We start from the raw sequence: 24,976 nt of genomic DNA, 5'->3' as shown, positions 1-24,976 counted from the left end.
ATGGAGTCCATCTGAAAATATCCCAAGAGTGAGCAGACAAAGCCACTCAAATCACCAAGCTGAAAATCAGCAGTGACAAGTGACAGCGAGTTGGGATGGTGCAGCTCAGGGCAGCTGGAGGAGCTCTGGAGTGCTGGGCTGTGCCAGGAGGTGGCAGCAAGGCTGAAGGGAACAGAACCCATCTGCCACCTGAATTCATCAGCCTCACCAAGGGCTGGGACACAGCAAGGGCTACTCACATTAATGCCAAAGTCTGGGGATGTGGAGCTCCAGATGGCACCGATGCTCGCAGCAGCCAGCATTGCTTCCACAGCATGGATGCTGTTGGGCAGGTAACCTAGGGCACAGTGCAATGGTTACACATGGAACAACACCAAAAAAATATCTATATAATATAGACAATGCAAAATGCTGGACTGAAGCACCTTTCAGAGGTTTCCACACAATCATTATCATGCCTTGAAGGCAAATCGGTTACACAAGGAATCATAAATTCATTTATAAAAACATTTGGATCAGGGATTTTTCTACAATATTACTCCCAATTTATAAGTGCTCCTGTTTAATTAATAAGCCTTTCAGGAGAAGAGGGAAGCACACTGAAAATAGTAGCTGTGAGAGAAAATTAGTGGATTGATGAGGGTACAGAGACTGAGAATACAGCAGAATGCAGGGGAACAGCCATTAGAGAAAGAATCAGTATTTGTAAGGAAAGATCATAAATAGCTCAAGAGCAGAGATTCAGCTCCACAAAGCTAAATGTTGTCTGGTAGACATTGCCAGAATTTTAAACACAAACAAGCCAAACCAGTGTCTCAGCTGATAAGGGAGTAACAGAGTGGGACATGCCCTGGAACATTCCCACACAAATGTGGCTCTTCAGGTTTCCCTCATCAGCTTGCAGCAAGATTTCAAGACCTAAATTCAATTTATCACAACATACAGAATAAATTAATGTCAAGAAAGTCAGATTTTAGCTTCAATGAGCTCAATTTGGGCAACTCTCCAGAAGGTGCTGGGTGGCTGAGTCTGACTCTGCACTGCTCAGAATCCAGCCCACAAATGAAAAATGTGCAACTGGAATTGCACAAATTGCACTGAGGTGGATCAAAGATCTGGAGTTTCAGATCACCTTTCTTAAGCAACCAAAACAAATGTCCAAGAATTTTAGAAAAGCACAGGATGGGTCTAATTGCAGTGCTGTGACATCTAATTAAAATTGTTAATATTACCAAGTAGGAGGGTAGCAAGATGGATTTTTGTGAGGTTTTTCTACATTGCTTGAAAAAAAAAAAAAATCCATCCTTTTTTAACTTTGTAAAAATTGAGCTTTAAAACTAATTATTAAACAGATTCCTCCTCATTCAAAAAATGAGAGAGATCAGTTTCTTAAACCAGTGGTGCCATTGCAGTTACTGGAAACTGCTGTGCTTTTGGGAGTAGTAACTTTCAAAACAGCATTATGAGTAAAGCCCAACAATTTCTAGAAAACTGTGAATAAAAGCCTGGTGCCATGTTAAGATATAAATCACACCCTAGAACTGCTTACAGCTTATAGTGGTTTGTTCAGTGAAGATCTTGAGCACATAAAGCACAGCAAAAGCTCATGCCCATAAAAGCATTATTTATTTTGCTATATTTTCCCTTGGGGTCAAGGTTTATACAAGACACAGTATCCCAAAACCTCAGTGATTTTTATTGAAGAAAAATATTCCTCCCTAAATAATTTGAAATATATGACTCAGAACAGACCAAAATGCCATTTTTGTGTGACAAAAGCAGTTCTTTAATCGATGCCAACTATTTCCACTGAGCATTTCTTGGATGGGACCATCAGGGGGCCAGAATGCAAGGAAAACAAAAATTCATCCCTGTGCTTTGGAGCAGCTGGTACTTTGCCACAGCTTAGAAGCTCCAGCTCTGTTCTAAGCAATTCTGCTTTTCCCACTCCACACAAAAGCCCTCAAGGCAAGATCACAGCCTCTGCTGATTATTGTGAGGCAAACAATTAAATCATTCCTTTCATTTGTCAGCTGGCTTTGAGGTGGTGGCTGAGTTTTGGAGGACACCAGCCAAAAGTGCCCAAAGGTCCAACCCATGCACAGCAGCTGATTCTGCATTTCTGTGCCTTCACCTGATCCTGCTGCTCTCTGGGATCTCACAGATTTATCCCAACATCACCACAGATAAAAAGATGGGTCTGTTCTGGCTGGAGATGCTCCACAGCAGTCTAAGAACTCATGATCCTTTTCTCTCTACTTCAACCTGCCATTCTTTCTCAGATTAAAACTGGATTCTCACTTAGAAACAAATTAAACTAATTTTTTCTTCCTCCCATATCAGATTCTGCTGATCAGCTGCCATGCATGTGAAGCTCCCTGCATTGGGCTGTGCCCCTTGAGACACCAGCCACTCCTCAGGCACCCAGGGGGCTAAAACTGGAGAAACAGCAATGGTGCTGACAGAGAGGATGAAAAAGGCAACTCCTTTAGCTGGATTAACATCAGGCAGGAGTCAGAGCAGTGACCTGTGCACAAAAGCTCTGTATTCTAGAGGAATAATGGTATTGCTGATTTAAATATTTATCCTGTTTGCTCATATTATTAACTAGAGTCACCATGTTCCTTGATACAATATTTCAGCTAAGGATCAAAACTAGGATTTGTCAGCATGGGGAAGGCTACAGAGGTATTTCTCTCTGCATCTTTCCTTACCCCTTTTCTGAAGGTGGTAAGAAAGGTGGAAATTACCTTCTGCTGCCAGAAAGAAAAGGATCTTCCTTCTTTGGGTGAACTAGAAAGAACTGAACTCCAAACACAGGAGCTGGGCACTCATCAAGCAGGAATATCAGAGTATGACACTCCTGAATTACAAAAATGCATACAGGCTCCATAAAAACAGAAATGAAAGCTTTACCTGACATAAAACCTGTGAAATCTCTCAGCAGGATAAGTGGCACGTTAAAAACACTGTCTGGGTTTGTTTTTTGTTTTTTTTTTTTTAAGAGGCACTTAGAGCCTGATCTGCTCAGGACTAAGTGCCTCAGCATTTTCTGTCAGTTGCTATTTGCTTAATCTAGCACACACCAAGGTTACACTTCCATGTGTTCATTTGCACTGCAGCACTTTACCAACACAACAGGCAAAAACTGAAGTCCAAAAATTTGATATAATTATGCTGAAAGCAATGGCAGAAGTCTGATTCCTCAGAGTGCTGACAACACATTCCATGCAAGCACTTAATGCCTTCATCAAGTTTAAAAAAAGGCTTTTTTTGTTGGAAAAAAGATGCACCCAAACATCCAGTCATGTGCATAGAGGAAAAAAAAAGTTAAAAAAATCAACAATTGAACCTGCATCAAAGGCTGTCTGAGCCTTGAAAGAATACATCAACAGGAAGGAAAACAGGGAGCAGCAACTAAAATATCTTCTCAATATCTTGTATTAGTGAACTACAGCAGCTCTCAAGCTGCACAGAATTCAGAGAGCAGACTCCCATTTCCCCTCTCAGCACCTCATACTCCTGTAGGACTTGCAAGTGGCCTGAAGCTATTAGCACCCCACTAATCTCCTTACAAAGCTAGCTTTAAACCCCACGTAAGCAGCCAGGGCTAATACACTTGCTATAGATAAAATAGCAGCTTTAGACAATGTAATTCATTGCTGGTTTGTTGAGGATGTTTTTGTGTGAACACAAGGGGAAGATCAGATTGTTTTTAACTGCTGACTTGTAACAGAGCAAAGCTGGTTACAGGGATGGAGTGGAACAACCTAGCCAGAGAGGAGAAACATCCCAGATGTATTTTATTCTTATTTGAGTCATTGTTTTTTGCCAAAGAGATGGCCAGTGGGAGACCAGGAGCACTCACATGTGGATCTGCAGTAGCTATTCCATGCCCCTCCCAACTGTTCAAGAACCCCTGACAGTTCTGCAAGACATCTTTAGAGGAAGAAATACATTTCACAACTCATCTGCTTCAATTATGTTCACTATTAAGTGCTCTCAGTGATGGAAAGGGAAGACTGGAATGAAATCAAGCTGAAAAGTGCTGACACCACTGCCTGTCCACCCACACTCAGCCACCTCCAGCTCCACCACACTATTACTGTCATGATGCAACCATAAATTGAACTGAACAGACTAGGGGGTATGTTAAGTGTAATGAGAAGTTAAAGCAGTCTTGTCTTAGAGGCAGCAAAGCATGGAGATGAAATTCACAGGAAAACAACAGTAATAGGCTCATGTGCAATTCCAACAGCTCAGATTTTAAAGAGTGCCAACAAAAGGTGTCAGAAGCTGACAGGCTGACTACATGTTAGGCAGCTGTAATGAAGTTCATAGAATCTCTCCTTTCTATTCCAAAATTGATTTTGCAGAAGCACTAGAAGCATGCCCTGTGTTACTACTATGAACTACAGTGAGAATTGCCTTCTCCTCTGCCATCTGCTCTAAATTTTGGGAAAAATTACATCCCCATGGATTCTGGCAAGTTTTGGAGAGCCTGATTTTTGATAGCACAAGTGGGTGTAGGACTCCAGCTTCCCCCCTTGACACAATGTCTCTTCCTCAGCTCAGTTTGGGAAGCTTCAGCCTCTGACTGCAATGTTACAGTTGAGATCTTTCAATGAATGCCAACATCCTCTGGCACTGCAGAGAAACAAAGAGCCCCCATAGAAGTACCTAAAGTGACTTTATTAATACTTCAAAAAACTATCAACTATGCTTTTTAATTTAAATGAGGTAAGTCAGCCACAAAACCAAGGAAAATTCAAATATCAGCCAGCCTGCAGTGCTAAACAAGACAGACATAACCAAAAGGAAGTGTTGCTAAAACTATAATAACATTATTAGCAGCACAGGCTACAGCTGTATTTCCAGACCATGTTCTCTCCAGCTACAGAGTACATTTTCATTTTTCCTGCTGCTGTTGCTGCTCAAGAAATAGCTAAATATGAATATGACAGCATTAAGATTGAAAACTGAGGTAAAATTAGAGCATCTCCTTTCAGACAAACCACCTCAACTTGACTGTATGTTTCATACCTAATCAAGGATTTAGCTCTAATTCAGTGCTAAGAAACAAGGCCACCAGCTGTGATAATTTCATGTTTGGCTGCCAGTCCCACAGAACATACTCATACCATATGCAAGAAATGAGCTCCACTGAGTAGATTTACATTTCCAGGTCCTAGCTGTGGGTTTAAAATTTGGTTTTCAAGACAGGTTCAAAAGTTTCATCACTGTGGGTTGCATCATGTAAGATTTTACACACACTTATTTAGGATAATGGCCAAGTGTTGCTCAAGGAACGTGGGATTCCAGCAGTACAGTGACAAAACACCACAACTGCCAGGTAGGAGCCAAGCAGCTTCAAGGATATTGCAATTCTGACTTGCACAGCACTGACAAATTAAAGAGTATCACAAAATAAAGGTGAAGCAGCTCAGCTGGAAGATCAAACCCAGCAATTCAGAAATAAATAAAACTCCTTTCCAAGCCTGGACAAGCTGCTCACGGGTTTATATAGAAAACCACTCCTGACAGGAAGAATTGCTGCAGCAATGTGGTGAGCTGCTGAAAGGATCCCAGGGCTCCAACTCTAATCTCTGCACTGGTGACTTGAGTTATTGCCCACCAGCTGCTCACTGGCACCATGCTGGAGGCAGGACAAGCTCTGTCTGCAGACCTGCAGCTCACAGAGCACTGGGTCAGGGACTGCCAGTGGCACCAGGACAGCCAGCCCTGGGCCATCATCTCCTGCCCACACACAGATCTGCCTGACCTTGGCACTCAGGGCTCAGCTAGAGGCAGTGTCTCCATCACCTCTGCTTCCACAGAGTGGTTCTGAAGCAGAATTTGCTGAATGAAGCATTTTCCTTCCCCCTTCATTGCTAGAGAACCTGTAGGTTCCTTCCCTCTAGAAATGCATTTCCTAGAAATGTAAACACAGCAGCACAAGAGCCTTTTCTTTAGAATGTTTATGTGAAATTTTCTGTGAAACACTATTTCACAGTCATGTTTCTATAACTGACTACTCACTTGCACATTTAAAAAAAATAATTCCACTTCTTGTCCCATAATTACTCACCCACAACTCTGTCTCCTACTTTTACTCCCATCTTCCTCATGGCTGCAGCATACAGAGCTACAGCTTGTCTCAGTTCTTCAAAAGTAACTTTCACTATTTCTTCTTTGCCTTCCCCTGAGGAAAGAAAATTAAAGCAATCAGTCAGAAATCAAGCATTGCAATGAGTCTAGTACAAACAACTAATCCTAGAAGGACAGAAAGCAATTCTATGAGAACAGCTTCCACTAATATTTATATTTTTGCTTCTGAAGTTCCTCTTGTGCTGCACCAAAACCACTTCTTTTTAATGGGAATCAATTATTAATCAGTGGCATTTGTTCAGAAGGCATAAGGACATTTCTAAAGATAAACACATCTGTAGAAACAAACTATTCACTGGAGAAAGGTGTGCTCTCAAGGAGGATTCATGGTGCATAGATTGCTCTCACCAAGGGTAATTTCCAACATAATAAAACCTCATTTTCCCTTTTTGCTCAGTTTTCTCATCAGGTCTAGGAAGCAGCACAAGCTGCCACATTGAGATTTTATTACAGCAAGTCAGTGACTAGAAAATCATGCACATCCAGGCCTGACTCTGTGCTTTTGGAACATCTGCCTTGGTCAATGCAGCACAAAGCAAACAAACCAAACTGGGCTCCACTCACCTCTGAAAGGACCTGCAGGGTGCTCTCCCCATTGTACTGAGTGTCAGCTGTTACATAAGCTGCTCATAAATCACTCATGAAACAAAACAAACCAACCTAAATGTTTATGAAAGTGAAAATCTGTCACCTCAGAGTCCCTCCCTGCACTTCCTCAGTGCTGCAAACGTGTGGCCTGTGCTACTCCCTGTCCTGCACTGCTCATGAACACACACCAAGGATGCCACAGGAGAGGAGAGCTGCTCACCCTGCAAATTGCAGAACAGCAGCCCTCAGCCTGATTGCCTCAAGCAGGGAATGGTATTTTTTCATCTTTTGCCTTTACACCAATAAATCTGGACTTGCACAGAGCAAGGGAACAGGTCATGATGCAAAATAACCCAAGTCCCTGTTACATGAAGTTCAGAAACTGAGCAGGGACTGCCAACAGAGCCTGGGTTCCCACAGAACAACAGGAAATGAGACACTGATCTTGGTCCATGATTAAAGCCCCAGGAGAAGGGAATCACAAAAAAGATTCACCATGGGAACCAGTGACAAGTGAAATTGTTTAGGAAAGTTACATTTAGATTCCTATGCCCTGTGACATCCACACAGCTCCAATGAGCACAAACCTGACCCAGGCCCCCAAACCACCACTCTGACCTAGCAGCAGGGAGTTACCAAAAAATACTCTGACTTAAGAGGCCTTAAGAAGATTAAACACAGCAGAAGGTCAGGAAAGAAATGCAGGTGAAGTCTGTTCACCACAGAGGAGCCAATTGTTCATTCTAGTATCCATGCAATAATCAGCTAGGAAATAACTTTGCTCCTTTGGCTCTCCCCACCTGTGATTATGTGACAAAATAGTCTGATACACCAAGACTTCCTGACAAAAAGACCTACAGAGCAATGTAATCACATGTCAAACCAAGCAATTCACTGAATTGTTAATAATTCCTGTGATAATTTGAACTGACAATATTTAACTCCACCTCAAGTTGGATGTTCAAAGCTAAACATTAACAAATCAATCACATCAATTCTACATACATTTACAGCTGACTTATTAATCAATATTTGGCTTTCAGGTGCTCCACAAGATGTACACAACTACACTGACTCTCTCCACTAAATAATAGATAAGATGCTTTTCTAATGATCTCAAAGTGATACCCAGTATTACTTTAAAGCCTTTTGGTTACAAGTCTCATTGCCACCAGATCAATTCTTACTCCAAAACTGGGTCACAGATTTCACCATTCTCTCTGAACTGGTTAAATATATGAGATCAGAGAAATCTTTCAATACCCCTGACTAGTGAAATAAAACTGGTGACTATTTCTCCAACAATGCACAATGTGACTGTTGTCTCAGACAGCTGTTTAAAAACAAGCTATTTTAAACTCAAAAACTGATTCCCATGTAGCTAAAAATCAGAAGCTAAGATTTTTAACACCTACACAATCAATGCAGAGTTCTGCACCATTTTTTTCTAAGGAGCTGCAAGGTTTCATTGTTCATTGATAAGCCATTAAGAGGCATCACTGCTTGGTCAGTCCCATGATAAGGATTAGGTCCAGCAGAAGGGAAGCCCCAAAGGCAGCTCCCTGCCTCCTCACACAACTGCACAAAAGATAATCCCTCCAAATAGAGATTAGAACTGGTTCTTAAAGTTACCAAAGTCAGCAGACAAGAAAGAAAAGTCCTTTCTCTCCTTAGGGGTGTACACAGATTTTACTAGGCTCAAATCTTCAGTGCAATAAAAATTAAGACTGAGATTTAGTGCTTCAGAAAAGTAAATTTCCAAGACTTCCAGGCACATAACTGTTGTTTCTGTGGAGCCAAAAGCAGAGCTAATTTCTGCCTAAACCCCATGTGGTTCTCAGTATTCCCAAAATAAAAAGCATTGGAAGAAAGTGGAAGGACATTATCAAGCTACAGTGCCAAAATACTTCCTGGAGACAAGTAGGTGAGTGTTCATGACAAATGTGAAATAATACCTCAAATACTGACTGATGCTAAACACAGCATGACCTCCAGTTGAGCAAAACAATCTAACTTGCAAAGGGTTTTCCAGATCTATATTTCCAGAGCATGTACTGCTGTTTTTTGGGTTTTTTTTTTTTTTTTGCAGAGCTGTATCACAGATTGTGCAGTGTTACTGACTTGATCACCATTTTTCTCCTCATCCAAACCAATTTATTTCCATGTTCCATAAGGCCTAGCCCTGTGAGCAAAGAAACAGAAAGCTTTAATTCTCCTTACTTGCTGCATACAGTGCAATCTTGTCATTGTCCTTGTGCTTCAGGAGATTCTCTGCATAGTTCAGACGGCTGCCCTTGAACCACTCGGGAACATCTGCGATGCTTTTGGATGTATCCACCACCTGAAAGAAACACAGCTTTCATTCCAGGGCGACTGTAACAATTGCTTTTTCACAGTTGCACAGAAGTCAGCTCGTCACCTCCCAGCTCTTTGCAGACTTTATTAGGCAAGAATCATTTCTCCCAGCTTGCAGATGGCAAACAGACACTGATCCTGCAATTAGAGGCCTGGAAAGTTTAATTATTTGTCAATTGTCACAAGCTAAGACGTCATCACAACCAAACCAGGGAAAGTTCCTTGCTGGCAGTTGTACCTTTGGACCAAACATTGTGACAACACCCAGAGATCCCTCAGAACACTGGGGGTTTGTCCCTGAACAGCCCAAACAGGGGCTGAGCTGCAGCACATCTGAACTCTGTGCAAAGGAACATCCACTCTCCCCCAGGAGCTCACACAATGGTAATACAAAAATATTAATTGTATAGTCCAATGGAATTGAAGAATTCCAGCTTGTCATTCAAGTTCTCAATGTTTTAGGATTAACAGGATCCAACAACCTAATAAAGCTGTATTAAGGAACTCCCCACTTAGGACTAAGACATGCTAAGAATTGAAAAATGCAATGAAAAATCAAAAATATAGTCAGCTGGAATATCTTCCCACATCTTGAACTAATTAAATCTCAAAGTATTAAACTTTGCAAGTTTAATAACACTGATAGGTAAAGAGCCCCTTAGCATTAGCCAGGGGTCTAAATTCCTTGCAAAATGTCCCTCTGCTCACTGATTCAGCTGCTCAGCAGCACATTTCTCTGGGAATCTTTAAACAGAAACTTCATTTTATAGCTGTGTTTTTGAAATACCCTCAGGTTCTCTCTCATGGGTTGCACATCCATTACAGAAGCAGCTTTCCTTCAGCCCAAGTGAAAGGCTCCTCTGAAAGCCAAGCAAGCCTCAAAATACATCCCATTCCAGAAAACCCAATGGTTCTGTGCTTTGAGAGCAGTGTATGTATTACTGGAGGCAATCTTAAAATTAACTTTTAACTTAAAACTCATGTGGAAGTGCACAAATGTAGTTTCTAAAAAAAAGGAGCTTAGATTTCTTTGCTCCTAACAATTGGCAAGAACTGAGTTATAACATTTATACTTTATCAACTCAGGCTGCACAAGTGATTTTTATACTAACATACATTACTGCAGCAATTAAAAGCTGCTCCTAAAACTGACTCATTTCTGATTTCCTCAGCTTGAAGAAAAGCAAGCTGAATGTTTTCAACATTTTCCAGGACAAGATCCAACATAAGTGTTTTTTCTGAACTGGAAAAAATGCTTCAGAGAGCTTGTAAGAGCACTAGCAAAGGAACTGGAGTCACACTCCATAATTTCCCCCCCAGGTAACACCTGTGGCTCCTAGTTATGCTCAATCTTTGTTAGATGAACAACCTGATCCCTCCCTTAGAGGCCTCTCCACAGAGGGTGTCAGGTGCTTCTCACAGCAAAAGGAGAAATTCACAGCCATCCCTCATTTGAAAACAGCTGTTTGTAAGCTGACATTCCAATGGCACACTGAAGTGCCTCTGCTCATGTCACACAGATGTCAACTGCTACACATCACATACTTAAAACCTTTACTAGGATTAAATGAAATCCTGGCTGCTTTTATTCTCTGTACACAAGGTTTTACTGCTTTTCTTAGAATGACCTGTGTAAGTAGAAGCTGTTTCACTGCTTGGGAATAAAAGAGTCAACTCTATTTCATTAAAAATTTTATTTACCTCAAAATATTATGTTTACTTCCAGCAGACAGCTGGGATTAAGCTGTAAGACACTTCAAATCAAGTTTTTCAGCCCTCTAGCTACCACAGACCAGCTCAGTTACTCTGACAGTTTACAGAGATTGAGCTAGCACCTCCAGAAAATGTAAAATTAAATTTATAGTGCTCAGACCACACACTTCAAAGCAGGCTAGCTCTTACACTCTGCATTCACTCTCCTGAAGGGTGAAATAAGACATTAAATAAGACACCTGAGCACACAGACACATGCAGGAAGAATCACTTGATCTACCCTAGCAGTACAGAAATCAGAACAGGAAAAGTCAACACAAAGTCACCAGAACAGATGGACTCCAGGCATTAAGGCAAGTCCAGTCCTCCCCACTAAATCCCAGGAAGGTTTTGCTGTATGAAGCTTTTCAAGTAATTAGCCCAACACCTCCCTCAGATGGAAAAGCACAGGGTGATGTTGATACCCCACACCAGGGCTGTCCAAGGGCTCCATTGCAAGAGTCACCTCTTTTCCAAAGGAACTCTGTGGCACTGTCTGGTGTTCCACCCCCTCCATTCCCTCAGAGATATTTCAAGCCCACACCTGACTGCAGAGCTTCCATAACCAGCTCTGCAAAGCCAGAGTGTAACAGGTGTGCTTGTCAGGTAAGCTGACTCAGGGAAAATAAACATGAACTTGAGAGAATGCTAGCATTTACCAAACCAGGATGATATTCCAGCAGCACAGTCCTAAGGCAGCAGGCAGTGCCAGGAGTGACAAGGTGTGCAAGAGCACATGGCCACAAGGACACTACAGCACAACAGAACCCAAGGGTTTCACTGTCCTGAAGTGTACCAGCAACAGAACCACACCAGGAAACTCAGAACTAGATCAATTCCTCTTATCACCTGCCAGAGTTCTAAGAAGAGGTCAAAAGCCTGATTGTAACATGGGTTTATTTCCCCTTTGTGTTGCACTTGCTGCAAGATAAGCACTGAACTTACCTCATCGTAGAGGCGAGAGCAGACAATGTTACTGAACTTCCAGAACTCTGCCCAGAAGTCTGAGTAGGACTCCACTGACCACTGGTATAAATCATCATAGTTGGCTGGAAGGAAGAAATGTGTGTCAGCAGCATGCAGAGCATACAGGGATCCACACAAACTACAACTAGGGATAGCCTGGATAAAGAAAATGTGTGCCTAAAACAATCAGGAAGATAAATCTGATCACAGAATAGATAATTCCTGCTCAAAGCAAGTGACTGTAGAACTTACCTGGACACCTGGCATCACTTCACCTGTGACATGAGCCAAGCACAGACAGTGACCTTTTCTAGTAACTCCCTGCAATACCTACACACACTCCCCTGCCACCAGGGCAACTGAAGATTAAACAAGCCCTGCTTGTTGACACTTCCTATCTATCACCATGATCCTTTCACACAGCAGAAGATAAACAGAGCTTCCTGACAAGGGACATTTGCTGTAAGGTCTCAGTCTGAGGCCAAAGGGACACAGAGATTAGAGGCACTCATTATCAAACCCTGCTATCAACATCACTGCCACAGGAAGCACAGCTAATTTTTAGTGAATATGAGGTCTGACAGACTGCAGCTCATCGTGCCATGCTGGAACAACATGAATGAAGTCAAACAAGATGTTCACTAGCTAGATATTGAAATCATGACCTGCCATTAAAAACACAGAAAATAAGGAGTTTAATTCTTACCTGATCGTGAGACATGGAATAACCTGAAGCAGGCATAACAAACCTCACAATTCAAACTAAATGCTGCAATTCAGTGTAGAACAGTCTTAGGTATGAATAACTGAAGCCAATTCCTCATCCCAAGCTTGGAAGTGACATTTCCTCATCGTGTCCACAATATCTGAAGCTGTGCCAGCAGCCAATTAAATATTTCTGCCATCAGTGACAGTAAGTTTCCTGCTCTGCCAACTGCTCCCTATGCAATGCTTTCAGCTAAACCACTCAAAGGCATTTTCACCAATTATCTCTGGTCTTTCAATCTACTATCCAGCCAATTGCTGCAAAAGTCATCTTTAGAAACCCTTTTCTACAAGGAAGACATCTTCCAGCTTTTTAAAAGAACAGCATTCAAAACTATCTCTGCACTGTTACTCACACTTAGCCACTGCTTAACTGTTTCCCCATCCAGTCTGTCCCTGCCACATCCATCCTTTCTGTCCAAGTGAGATTATCCCCTAAGTATTACTGATAGACAAGGCAGACTTCTCCATAATACAGATTTTATCTGCACATTGCCCAAATCCCAGCCTTTTCCACTCCAAAGTTACTCAGCACTATGCTCTACTCCACACAGAGATAAGACCTGACACAAGAAGAATTCAAGCTTCCATCTCCTCCTTCAAAATCCAACGGTACCACCTGCTCCAAATCATTTGATACATGCAAGAAGCTACAGGTCACTATAGATTTTTTTTTTTACAGCACAAAAAGTTTGTTGTGGTTTGTCTATACAGTTTGTTCTAAATAAGCTTCAGCATGCAAGTCCTTCAGGGCATAGGTCTGTTACTCAAGAATCAAACACTGCATTTTGTTGGCACATTTCCAGGGCCCAGCAAAGCCATTGTCTAAGGGCCTATAGTGCCCTCAGCTCTCCTCAGAGTTCACATCTTGATGTTGGAGAGCATCTATTCTTTGTTGTGAATAGCACTCACACCATTAAGCATCAGTGCAAACCTAATGGAAGCTGACAAAGGCTTCTAGATGTACACAAGAATCCACTTTCCACTAGAGAAAGCCACTTCCAAGTGGGATGAAAAGAGTTCTGGTTATTTCAGCCACAAACACAGGCAGCTCATCTGAAACTGCATTTGCTTTAGGTCATATGTGTACCAGTTACAGCATTCCACTCAGGAGCTGCCTAAAGCCTGGGTTACCTTGCTTCCCATCCAGCAGGAAAGACACTACACACCTGGATGCCAGTGGGAAATCAGCAGCAGTCAAAATAATGACCTGGCTTACCCACTCAGTAATCAAGGCAAGGAAATGTTTCCTGACACTGCCAGCACCCCAGAACGTGTCTGCTCACACCACTGACACCCACCCCGGGCTGACAGAGCTCCAAGACACCTGCCAACACTACTGCTCTCATCCTCCATCACACAAATGATTACAGGAAAGCTGCACAAGCAGCTTGGGCCCCCAAATACATAGTGAGAATGATATTAAATGAGCTAGTCAGAACTGAAGGGTTTGACCTCTACATGCACTGAGGTTTTACCCAGCCCATGATGCAGCTGAGCCCACAGAGCACCACAGACTCCTGACAGCCTGGAGACACGACATACAGCCAGCAGGTATGGAAACACAACGCTGAGTTAGAGACTCCCCTGGACACCAAAGCCCTGCTCAAAGCAGGCCTCACATCAGAGGAAACAGGTTGTCTCCAAGTCAAAGAGCCACACAGGTATTTCTGAACAAGCACAAAGCAGGGATTACAACTCAAGAGCTGTGGCAGATTCACAGTAAAACCCCCTTAACCCCTCCACCACTGAACAAGCTTATACATCACCATTCACCTCCCAGCACGCCTGAATATCACAAGACACATACACTCCATAATGAAACATGAGCATGACCATAACGCCCCCCTGACACGCCTGTGCCGTCGAAGTATCACGCTAAGGCTTCCACTCCCCTCAGCCATGGCGACAGCGATCCCGCATCCCTTTCAAACACCCATTCACTCCGGTGCCCGCACCCCGGCGCCTGGGCAGGCAGGCTGCTTGCCTTTCCCATCGGGACATACCCGCACACAGCGGATGCTGCCCCGCAGGCCTCTGGCTCAGGCTCCAAGCCGAGCATCCCGCCCGCAGCTCCGCGTCCCCCTGCCCCGGGAGGGGCCCGGGCACACACGGATGGGCCTCGCGGGGAAACCACCCCGGGGAGGCACCGCCCGCGGGCCCCCGCAGCCCGAGCCTGCCCCCGCCCAGCGCTCACCCAGGCGGATCCCACAGCTGCTGGCCACGGCGGCGCGGAACCGGTCCATGTGGGTGTTGCGCTTCGTGTCAGGCTCCCACATCACCTGCGACTCCATGATCTCGGGCTCGCGGGACATGGCGGCGGCAGTGGAGCGAAGCGAGCACCGTCCGACCCGCAGGCACCCTCAGAAGCCGGACCCGCACCGCTCCCGCCGCGCCCCGGCGCTGACTGCGGCCCCTCCTCCGTGCGCACGCTTTAAAGGTGCCGAGGAACGCATCGCTCCGTAACCTTCCGCCGCGGAGAAAAGTGCGGGGCGGCGCGGCCCGCCCCGCCCGCCGAGGGGCGGCGGGGACAGCGGGGACGGGCCGGGGATGGGCGGGGACGGCCCGGGGGGCAGCGCCGGGGGCACCGGGAGGGCGCGGGCGGTGCGGGATGAATGGGGCAGCGGACACCCGAGAGCGCCAGCGCCGTCCCTGTCACCTCTAAAGGTCACCAGACACCGCGTCGGCACCGGCGGGAGCCATCGCTTCGCGCTTCACCGCATCTCTACAAAATCACCGCCGCTCTGTTCGTTTAATTTTTTTCCCCCAAGAAGTACCAACAAGTGTCTTTGACCCAAAAATGAGGCAAGAAACGCGTTTCTTCCGTGGCCTCGCCATCCCGGCTGCGCTTGTGTAACGCTCCAGCCTACACGGCTTGCACCTTGGATTAAAACTTGCTATTGCTGCTCTGCTTTCTGAATGTGGGCTCTGCTAGTCACCATCGAGAGCGGGAATTGGTGGTTAATAAAGCATTTAACAACGAGCAATTCAGTGCTAGTCCGTGATCTTTAAGGGTCTTCTAGAACCTAAACGACTCCACGATTCACGGTGTATCCGTGCTGCTTATGTAACTTATTTTCAAGGTCATGGGTTTGCTTCTGATTCATAGAGACCTCCAAAATGGGAATTTGATGGGAAATTATGCAGGCATACTGTATATGAAAGTAACATATGTGTAGTAGATAGTATACTTGCTCTATGTGTCATTTAGATTTTTGTACTACAAGAATAAAACTCCTTTATTAAATATGAAGGCCATGGAAATGTGATTTAAACACTGCAGAATTTTTATTTGCCTTGAGACAGACCTGAAATCTGGTGTATTTTTAAGTAACTCTCCCCAGAGCTTAAGGGACTCGGGGAGGTGGAATGGGGACACTGGGGACACGTTATCTGCCCGATGTGCCTCCCTGGCTTTGGCAGCGCTCAGAGGTCAGTGGAAGTGTGAAATCCATGGGCAGACACCTGCCAAGCACACAGATAAGGGAGGAGGCAGGACAGCAGCTCCAGTGTCAGGTCCAGGAGGGTTCAATGGGCTTGGGATCCGCAGCCTGTGGTGGCGAAACTGCCTGGAGAATCCATCTTCCTGCAATCTGTGCCAGAGAGAATTTATATTGGTGTGCCAGTGATGTACCCACGCAGGTTAATGCTCTGTTAGTGCCATGAACACCTTCACAACCCAAAAGGGGCAGGAGGGGTTTGCCTCAGAGCCCTCGCACCATTTACCCTGGGGATGAACAGCCTGCCCTGCTCTGGGGTGAGATTTGGGACAGGTGCAGAATCACACCTGAGCACACACCTGCTGGATGCCTTCTGTGGTTGCAGAGCTCTTTGCAGGAGTGGAAGCAAAGCAGTAATCTCTCATTTTTATTGAGGCCACCCCATGTGCCAAGGGGGTCACAGCTCAGAGGGGAGGCCGCAGCACCAGTCCTGTGCCCAGTGCTGGGCCTCTCTGTTCAGGAAGGACATTGAGGGGCTGGGGGGAGTCCAGAGAAGGGGATGGAGCTGGGGAAGGGTCTGAGGGAGCTGGGAAAGGGGAGAAAAGGAGGCTCAGGGGGCCCTTCTGCCTCTGCACAGCTCCCTGACAAGAGGGGACAACCGGGTGATCGGGCTCTGGGAACAGGGAACAGAGGACATGATGACAGAGCCTTAAACTGCACCAGGACAGGTTTAGGTTGGACATCGAGAAGAATTTATTCCCAGAAAGAGTAATAGATACTGAAATGCACTTCCCCGGGAGGTAGTGGAATCACGGCCCTGGCGGTGTTTAAGCAAAGGTGTGACGGCACTGAGGGCTCTGCTCCGGTTGGCACGGCGGTGGCGGCTCGCAGGCCGGTAATCACAGCAGCCTTTCCTTTCCTTTCCTTTCCCCCGGAGCGCTGCCGTGACCCCGAGCCCCGCCCGCCGCCGCGCCCCTCAGGCCGGGCGGGCCCGCGCTGCGGACGGATCCCGCGCGGGGCACGGCGGCCGCGCGCCGCCGCTCCTGATTGGCTGAGGCGCGCCTGGCCCCACATCAGCCCAGAGCCCGCTCTCCTCGCGGCTGGCCCGGCGGGGGAAGAGCCGACGGCGGCACGGACCAATCGCAGCAGAGCTTTCTCCAGCCTCTCTCCCTGCCGGCCAATGAGCGGCCGCAGCAGGGGGAGGTGTGCCCAATCACAGGAGCGCTCTCATGCATCGGCGGGAGGGGCGGGGGTCCCTCCGGGACTCCCCTCAGCGCCGAGGCGATGCCGAAATTGCCCGTTTTAGGATAAAAACCACAGAATCGCTGAGCCAATTCGGCTGGAAAAGACGTCTGAGATCATCGATCCCAACCTATGACTCAACACCGCCCTGCCATGGCACTGAGCGCCTCGTGCAACCTTTCCTTAAACACCTCCAGGGCCGGTCAACCCACACCTTCCTGAGCGCCCCTCTAATGGCCAAGGACTAAAACACATTCTAAAGGGTTATAAGACTAAAACACCCTTTCTGCGAAGTGTTTCCTCCTAAAACTGCCACTTTCTAGCACCCAAAGCAACCTGTACTCCTATAAAGAAAATGAGCAGCTAAATCACCAGAGAAGGGACCCAAAAATCCTCTCGCTGAGCTGAAAAAGTTGTAATTTAGAAAGGACTGACCCAGTTAGAGCTCAGGGAGGAAGGGGTATGATGGATTTGCTGATAAAAATGAACTTTTAGGAAAGCTTGATAGCACTTTCTCACTTATTAGCAGCAGTATCCTTATTTAAGAGGGGATTATGCATCCATGTCCCCCACCTTCCAGTTTTCCCTTATCCAAACCAGTTTTTCCCTCTTTCAGAAGCGACTTTGAAAAAAATGGCAAGCAAAAGAAGGAAAATTAAATATTTAATGAGAAAATAGGCATTAAGAGGACTGCAGTGACTATTACAATTAGTCTGGAGACTAGATTAGGATAGCCAGAGGAAAATAGCCTGAACAAGATTAACTGGAATTGTCCATTTTCAAATCTTTTTAAGCCCTGCCTTACGCCTGCTAATAGCAATAATAGGGTAGAAATGAAATCGTGTTTTCTGCCTCAGATTAGATTAAGGGGCTGTTCAAAAGATGCCACAGAGCTGATGAGCAGCAATAATGCTGCTGATGGCACTGTGAGCTCTGAGGTAACCTGGAGTCACCTGTAAGACTAAATTGACTGATGAAATGCCTGGATCTATGAGATAAAAGTTTTGTAATAATACCTCAGGGTGATCTCTGCAATACGCTGAGGCCTGACCATGATCCATTGAACCAACAACTGGATTAGGAAATTTAAAGATTTTGGAAAGTTTTTTAAAAGATCCTATATTCAGAACATCGGCCAGCTGGTTAATGAGTCTGGATAAGAATAAGAAATATCTGTTTCATTTGATGTCCATGATCTCTGCAACCTCTACGTGGTGTCAGGAGCAACCAGAATCAAAGGCATTTTCGGAAAGGGAGAAAGAAATCAAAGGAAAAGGGGAGATAAAAAGAAGAAAACAAACAGTGACACATTCCTAGAAAAATCTCATGGGGAGGACATTAAGGAAAAAAGGCCTAAAATGACAAATGGTCATAAAGAGATCAGTTATGCCAGGCTGAGGCTGTGAGATGAAGCAAAGGCAGAAATTTAAGGGTCAGTGAGGTTAAGATCTGGTCCATGGTAACATCAGCTGGCTTTCTTTAGGGCCATGCCACTTTTCTGAGCATAATGATGATTTTAAAAGAGAGAACCCTGTTATCTGCTAAAACTCAGACACCTAGAAGCTCACTTTTCTAAACAGTGTTCAAATTGTTGTTAAATCCCTGTCTCTGAGTAAGACAACTTGCAGAGTTTTTGGTGCAGATGAGGAAACAGAAATCACTCATGCTTCCTCTGTACAGTCAGACCCTCACCAAAGAACCTTTCCAGAAACCTCCCAGCTCTCCTCACCAAGAATTTCAGTGTGGCTGAGATCTGTGTTCCATGCCATGATGCAATGTATTCTTTGAGCAGACACTATTTCGTTTATTTAAACAAGGAGGGTGAAATACCACTGGTAATTTCATAAGAGCTGGGCATTTGGAGAGATAAACATACCTGAAATAGGCTCGTTGAGACAGGTCAGGACATCAATTAAATACCAGGAAAGTTTCCCAAATTATCCTGGCCTTGTGCAAATGACAGCCCTGAGAAGGCAGCCAGGATCACAAGCCTCTGGAATTCTGTGAAGAACAGATGGAAAGAAACAACAGGCACTTTGGAGAAGGGATTTTGAGGGGATTTCACCACTGGAATTCACACAGAGAAATAGGAACGTTCCCAGATTTGCACAAAAAAGACCCCTTGGACCATGAACAGCACAAGGGGACACAGAGAAGGCCATGCCAACTGGAAGAAAAACAAAAAAATTATACCAGGCACAGAAAACAACATTTAATTATCACCAAGGGTTTTTTTTTGTATCATGAGGCTCTTTACATGCAAGAAATTCCCAGAAGCTGACATTTAGTGTGTGTTCAGACTATAAGCACAATGTGAAATTGAGGAATAACCAGAAAACTCGTAAGAACCTCAAAAACACCTGTAATCACTTACCAGCCTGATGTGGAAGAGGATGAGCCTTCAGACTACACACAGGTATTGAGAGATCAGCAAATCTTAAATGAAAGCACCCTTTATAAATATGTAAAGCATCTATATCCTGCTGAAATCAAATCCTAAGTACCTTCCTGGATTTGAGCCCAACCCTTCCAGGGCCAAATTGAAAACAATGCTGGAAGGTCTGGGCCGTTCTGCTAAATGTGAAAGTAAGTGCTTTGGCCAGGCTAACACTGGGAAAAAGTCCACAGCAGAGATGTCGATATTCTAAATGTCTACTCAGCTACCAGGCTTAGGCTGAGCCACACCATTTCCCCGAACCCAGGGCCAGCAGAGGGGCAGAACCCGCTCTCCTCACGTTATCTCCGTGCCTTTCCCGAGTGATTTTCCCGTGATTTCCCCAAACCCACGGCCTGTCTAGGGCGGAGCAGAGGGGCAGATCCCGCTCTCCTCACCGTTACCTCCACACCCCCAATCCCGGCGTTTCGCCGCCGTTTCCGCGGAGCCCCGCCCGTGCGGCGCGGTGCGGTGCGGTGCGCGGCCGGCGGGCGGCGCTGCGGCGGCGGCGGGCGCGGCGGGCGGCCATGGCGGCGGCGCGGCGGGTGCAGCTCCGGGGGCCGCTGCTGCTGCTGCTGCTGGTGCTGCTGCTGCTGCTCGGCGCGGCGGGGCCCGGCGCTGAGGCCGCGCGGAGCCGCGGGGCCGATCGCCAGAACAGCCTCCGCCGCGCCGCCAGCGGCCTCTACCAGGGCGTCAGCGGCCTCTTCGGCGAGGACAACGTGAGGGCCCTGCAGAAGGTGAGGCCCCCCCATCCTCCCCTCCATCTCCCCGCGCTTCCTTCGCGTCTCCTCCGTGCGCCTCGGTGAACGGGCGGCTCTCGGGCCCATCGCCCCCGGTGCTGCTCGCTGCTGGCGGCCTCGCCCCGCTGTGAGGCGGCGGAGCGGCCGGAGCGCTGCTGCGGGGAGGAAAGCGGGAGGCCAGGCTTGCAGCAGGCTGGGGGAAATATTGGCTAAATGCAGAAATGGAGGTGCTTGGAGGTGGGGGAGACAGCCGGGGCCGCGGGCTGTCTGCGGAGCGGAGCATCCTGTGCTGCCGGCGCCGTCCGAGCTGTGCCTTCCCTGTCCTGCTCTCGGGCAGCAGCGAGAAATTATAAATTCTGCCCAATTGACCTCGGAGTACACCTGGGACATTGGCGTGTGATGCTGGGGACGTCTCTCAGTTGCTTGATAAAACGAATTCTTGCTTTACTAGTTGTTGGTAGTAGTGTTTCCTCTAAACTTCAAAACGATAGTGAAGCCAATAAAGTGCATTTTAAAATCCTGCCAACGTGTAGATTTACGTGCCAAAATACCTACAGTAACGATAATTGCAATGCATATTCGTGATTCTCAGAGTTAACAAAAAAAATCAGATTTACAATCTTTCCCGTGGGGACTGCAAAATAATCTGCAATTCTTGCTTAATGAATTACAATTCTACTCATGACAAATAAGTATCAAAGCGTTACTTTGGGAATTGAGGATTTTTTTAATTTTCAATTTTATTTCTCAGTTTTTCTCAAGGTTGACAGAGAGGTTTGTGAATGGGGTGGATGTATTAATGGACACATTCTGGAGAATATGGACTGATTTGTTAGATGTTCTTGGAATTGATGGTAAGTGTGATGCCTGCTCACCCTTGAACTGTCTCAGCCTGTATCAGTGTTTACAAGCAAATGGGAAAACTATTACATTTCATCATGCTGCTTAAACATCCATCAGTGGTGTCTCTGCTTCACACGGCTTCGATTTTCCTATTAGCATCTTCAACCAAGAAGACTGAGCCCCAGCATTCCATTTCTGTGTTTGTATCTACAGGGTGTGTGTAGAATGAATGGCAAGTCACGGTTGGTTCCTCGGTGTCATCATTAAATGGATTCACACAGCCAGGAACAGTGCAGGCAAATCAATGAGGACTAGAGGAAGGGAAGATGCTGTTGAGAACCTTTACAATGTAGTTTTTACAAAGCAGCATCTGTAGCCCCAGTATGAATTTTGACCTCGGGCTCTACAGTGGTTTGTCTTTAAAGTGCCTTTAGCACCTTTCCTGGAGTGGATTCAGTTGAATCATTGGAGCTGAGCCAGTGATTTGAAGAAGGTTCATCCAGAAATAGGTGAACCAGCTTTACCCCTTGCTTTAGAAAGCATGGCCGTGACTCCACTGCTGTGGGGCTTTGCCCTTCCAGAACTGTGCTGTTTTTTTTTTGCCCCGTGCCCACCCTCGTTAACATCCTGTGCCTTTTCCCTTTGTTTTCCAGCCTCCAACCTGACTCATTATTTCAGCCCAGCGGCGATTGCCAACAACCCCACCCGCGCCCTCCTGCTGATCGGTGCCATTTTACTGGCCTATTGGTTTTTATCTCTCTTCCTCGGATTCTTCTTTTACCTGCTGCACATGCTGTTTGGCCGCTTCTTCTGGATCGCCAGGGTGGCTCTGTTCACCCTGTCGTGCGTCTACATCCTGCAGAAGTACGAGGGCGACCCGGAGCACGCCGTGCTGCCCCTCTGCTTCGTCGTGGCCGTCTACTTCATGACGGGCCCGGTGGGATTTTACTGGAGGAGAAACAGCAACAGCAGCCTGGAGGAGAAGATGGATCACCTGGATAGTCAGATCAGACTGCTGAACATCCGCCTTTCCAGGGTGATTGAGAACCTGGACAGGGGCAGCGAGCAATGAGCCGGGTCCCTGCTCGCCACCGTACACCAGCTCCGGGAATTCCTAAGCACTGTCTCACCCCAAGTTACAAAGCAACAAAACATCACATGGTAAAAAGTGTGCAAAGTTCTAACTTTTCATCATGTCTGAGACTAATTTATCTAGGTTAAACACGTTAGACTTCTAGGAGAAAGAAACAAAACATTTACAAAATTCAGCTGTATATTCCGAGTTTTATCCAGTACTAGAGTTTTCTCAGTAGATAAACGCTTACTTTTACAAGCATTTAAAAACATCTTTTGTAATGTTTTTATAAAAGCAAATTGAGTAGTCTTTCAGATATTGAAATTGAGTTAAACGTATGCAAATTTGACACTTTAACAGTTAAAAAGAAAAAAAAAAAAAGCTCAAGCTACCAAGCACTTCCATTGAGAAGTAACTGCTGTGGGTCCATATTTTTTCTTCAGAGTTGTGAATGTTTTCGTGTTTTTGTTGGCTTATTTCATTGCCTTGAAGTTGCCTTTCATAGAGTATCAGATGAGGAATTTTCTGGTATCCGGGCCAAAAAATTCACACCGTAGCTTTTAACAGGAGGTGGGGAATGAGGGAGAAGGAAGATCTGAAGTCCTTAAATGCCAGTCCAGTGTGAGGAAGAGCACGTGTGGCATTTTACCATTGCATTCCATCCCGAGAACTTGAATTTGTTAGTGTCTGGAAGGAAATCTGCTTTAATAAATTAGCACAGAAGGAAGATGTAACGTGACAAATTTGTAATTCACATTCGATCTGCACAGTGAAGCATTTTCCAAGCTTAAGTGCATAGACTAAAACATGACTTTTAATCTCAGGACCCACGTACTTTCTCAGAAAAGGCAGCAGTTAAAACACGTGCTAATGTATTGTTGCTTAAAGCTTTCTCAGGACCAATAAGCGGCAATAAATTACCTTCAGGAAGATCTGGATGCTTTTTTCTAAAATTATAATAGTTTTATAGGAGCTTTTTTGCTTGAAGTCTGTGTCCTCATTAGGACTGGGGCAAAGAGGAGGGTGCAGGGAACGGTTCTCTCAAAGCACTGGAGCTTTGATGCAGTTTTATTGTGCAGGATTTCTCTTTGTGTTAGAACTAACAAGCTTGGTAGGGTATCACTGGCTGTGCTGGTTTGCTGAAACAAAGGTAACCTCAGGGAAGGGAGTCTGGAATGTGGTTTCACCTGGAAACAGCAGCATCCAAGGACAGATGTGTGCAGGGAGGGGAAGCACCTACCCCATAGTGCTGAGATACACCAGGGGTAGGATGGAGCACAGCTGGAACATTCCACATTCCATAGGGTCCAAACCAACAACTCCATCAAAAAGTGTGACAAAATTGGTCTGTGCTGGGGCCTGGCTACAAAGCAAAGGAAGGAGGAGGTTCCCCAGGTGTGCCTGCCAGTGCCAGCTCCAGTGGGACAGGCTTGTTCTTCCACTGGGCAAAGCTTCTGCTGGATGTGATGCTTAACTGAATGTAACTGTGGGGCAAAGAATTTTCCTCTTTATGCTGAAGTTTAATGTTCTTTCTTGAAATGTGTGTGTTACTTGCCTAACCTCTTTGGGTCTGTGTGTGACATTTCCATGGGGGTTATTTTTAAATCCATGTTAATGGCCTTTACTCCTGGTGATCACTTTGGTTCAACACGGTTGAAGTTCATATGCACTTGGCACGGTTGGAATGCATTTTAATTTTATATGTCACCTGTAAATCCCCCTGCACCCCATTTAATTAGCAAGTACATGGTTTAGAATTGTTAAATAACTGGTTATCACAACTTAAAATCTTTCCTGTGAACAGATAGGGACTAGGGCAACATTTCAACTTTGTCAAGGTAGAAATGTAAAGTACAGTAAATTCCTTTTTCCAGCTCATTTTCCATAATATTGCAGAGTCTTCCCTGTAAACTCAGTTCTCCCCACTGTTTTGCACAGAGGACTGGGCTAAAACACCAACCTGGAAATTTGCAATTGACTGGTAAAGCTTGTCAGGTCTTGATGTGTTTTGTCAGATTTGAGACCTGAGGACCAAAGTTAGCAAACCTTGCCCATGTCAGCTGCTCCATCACCTTAGGACAAGGTGCATGGGTTCAGTTTGCATAGATTGTATTTTGTGTAATCCATATTTAAAGTTGAAGTTAAAAATCCTGAATCATTTCTATATTAAGAGTTGTCTATGATAAAGATTTCTTTAAAAGTATTATATAAAAGTTAATTTGGGTTATAGTTTCTCCCTATCTCGCTCTAATAATTTCTCTTAGTTTTGTAAAACCAGCCCTTCTATATTAATGCTCTTCATTTCAATCACCCTGCTGCTTGAAAAATGGTATTTTTATATTTTCTTGCATCCCATGTATAGCAAAATGTTATGTGAAAAGCAGTATATATAAAATTGGGTATTTTTAATCAGTATTTTTCCCAGCACTCAGTTTTCACGTTAGTCAAATTCAGAAGTAATGATTTTTTAAAGCACAATCTAATCTTCAATACATATATATATATAAATATATATATATAAATATATACTTTAAAAATCTCTGTATTTTTAAACATGCACTGTAGTGAAAGCGCTTTTGGGGGACATGAATGTGGTATTGTATTTAAT

At 45.2% G+C, this 24,976-nt stretch overlaps 2 protein-coding genes and 1 long non-coding RNA gene across 3 annotated transcripts in view; 1 reads left to right on the top strand and 2 right to left on the bottom strand.

Annotated features, from left to right (window-relative positions):
• The window catches only part of AACS (acetoacetyl-CoA synthetase), a 34,825-nt gene extending 19,774 nt beyond the window's left edge, over nucleotides 1–15,051 (bottom strand). The window contains exons 1-5 of the mRNA XM_079322110.1: nucleotides 14,792–15,051; nucleotides 11,809–11,912; nucleotides 8,977–9,097; nucleotides 6,089–6,202; nucleotides 240–337 (exon numbers count right to left, since the gene is read on the bottom strand). Of these exons, the coding sequence (XP_079178236.1) occupies nucleotides 240–337; nucleotides 6,089–6,202; nucleotides 8,977–9,097; nucleotides 11,809–11,912; nucleotides 14,792–14,909 (555 nt within the window). The 5' untranslated portion in view covers nucleotides 14,910–15,051. The remainder of the gene's footprint in view (nucleotides 1–239; nucleotides 338–6,088; nucleotides 6,203–8,976; nucleotides 9,098–11,808; nucleotides 11,913–14,791) is intronic.
• An 807-nt stretch (nucleotides 15,052–15,858) lies between these two features.
• On the bottom strand, nucleotides 15,859–19,480 carry LOC306810052. Its single transcript, XR_013776373.1, has 2 exons — nucleotides 19,153–19,480; nucleotides 15,859–16,187 (listed from the first exon to the last, which is right to left on the bottom strand). It is a non-coding gene; the product is annotated as an uncharacterized lncRNA (long non-coding RNA).
• A 715-nt stretch (nucleotides 19,481–20,195) lies between these two features.
• Nucleotides 20,196–22,546, top strand: BRI3BP (BRI3 binding protein). The gene is made up of 3 exons (XM_079322387.1): nucleotides 20,196–20,447; nucleotides 21,202–21,304; nucleotides 21,947–22,546. The coding sequence occupies exons 1-3, from the start codon at nucleotides 20,238–20,240 to the stop codon at nucleotides 22,363–22,365; spliced, it is 732 nt and encodes a 243-aa protein (XP_079178513.1). The 5' UTR covers nucleotides 20,196–20,237; the 3' UTR covers nucleotides 22,366–22,546.
• Nucleotides 22,547–24,976: the final 2,430 nt, after the last annotated feature.

This window comes from Erithacus rubecula (assembly GCF_903797595.1).
Source record: "Erithacus rubecula genome assembly, chromosome: 19".
NCBI classification, from domain to species: Eukaryota; Metazoa; Chordata; class Aves; order Passeriformes; family Muscicapidae; genus Erithacus; species Erithacus rubecula.
Note: the sequence above shows the minus strand (reverse complement) of the source record. Positions and strands in the feature narration are given on the sequence as shown.

Coding starts and splice junctions, on each gene's coding strand:
- BRI3BP (XM_079322387.1), top strand. CDS start 20,238: ATGGCGGCGGCGCGGCGGGTGCAGCTCCGGGGGCCGCTGCTGCTGCTG. Junction 20,448..21,201: donor ACGTGAGGGCCCTGCAGAAG/GTGAGGCCCCCC, acceptor TTTATTTCTCAG/TTTTTCTCAAGGTTGACAGA. Junction 21,305..21,946: donor AGATGTTCTTGGAATTGATG/GTAAGTGTGATG, acceptor TTTGTTTTCCAG/CCTCCAACCTGACTCATTAT.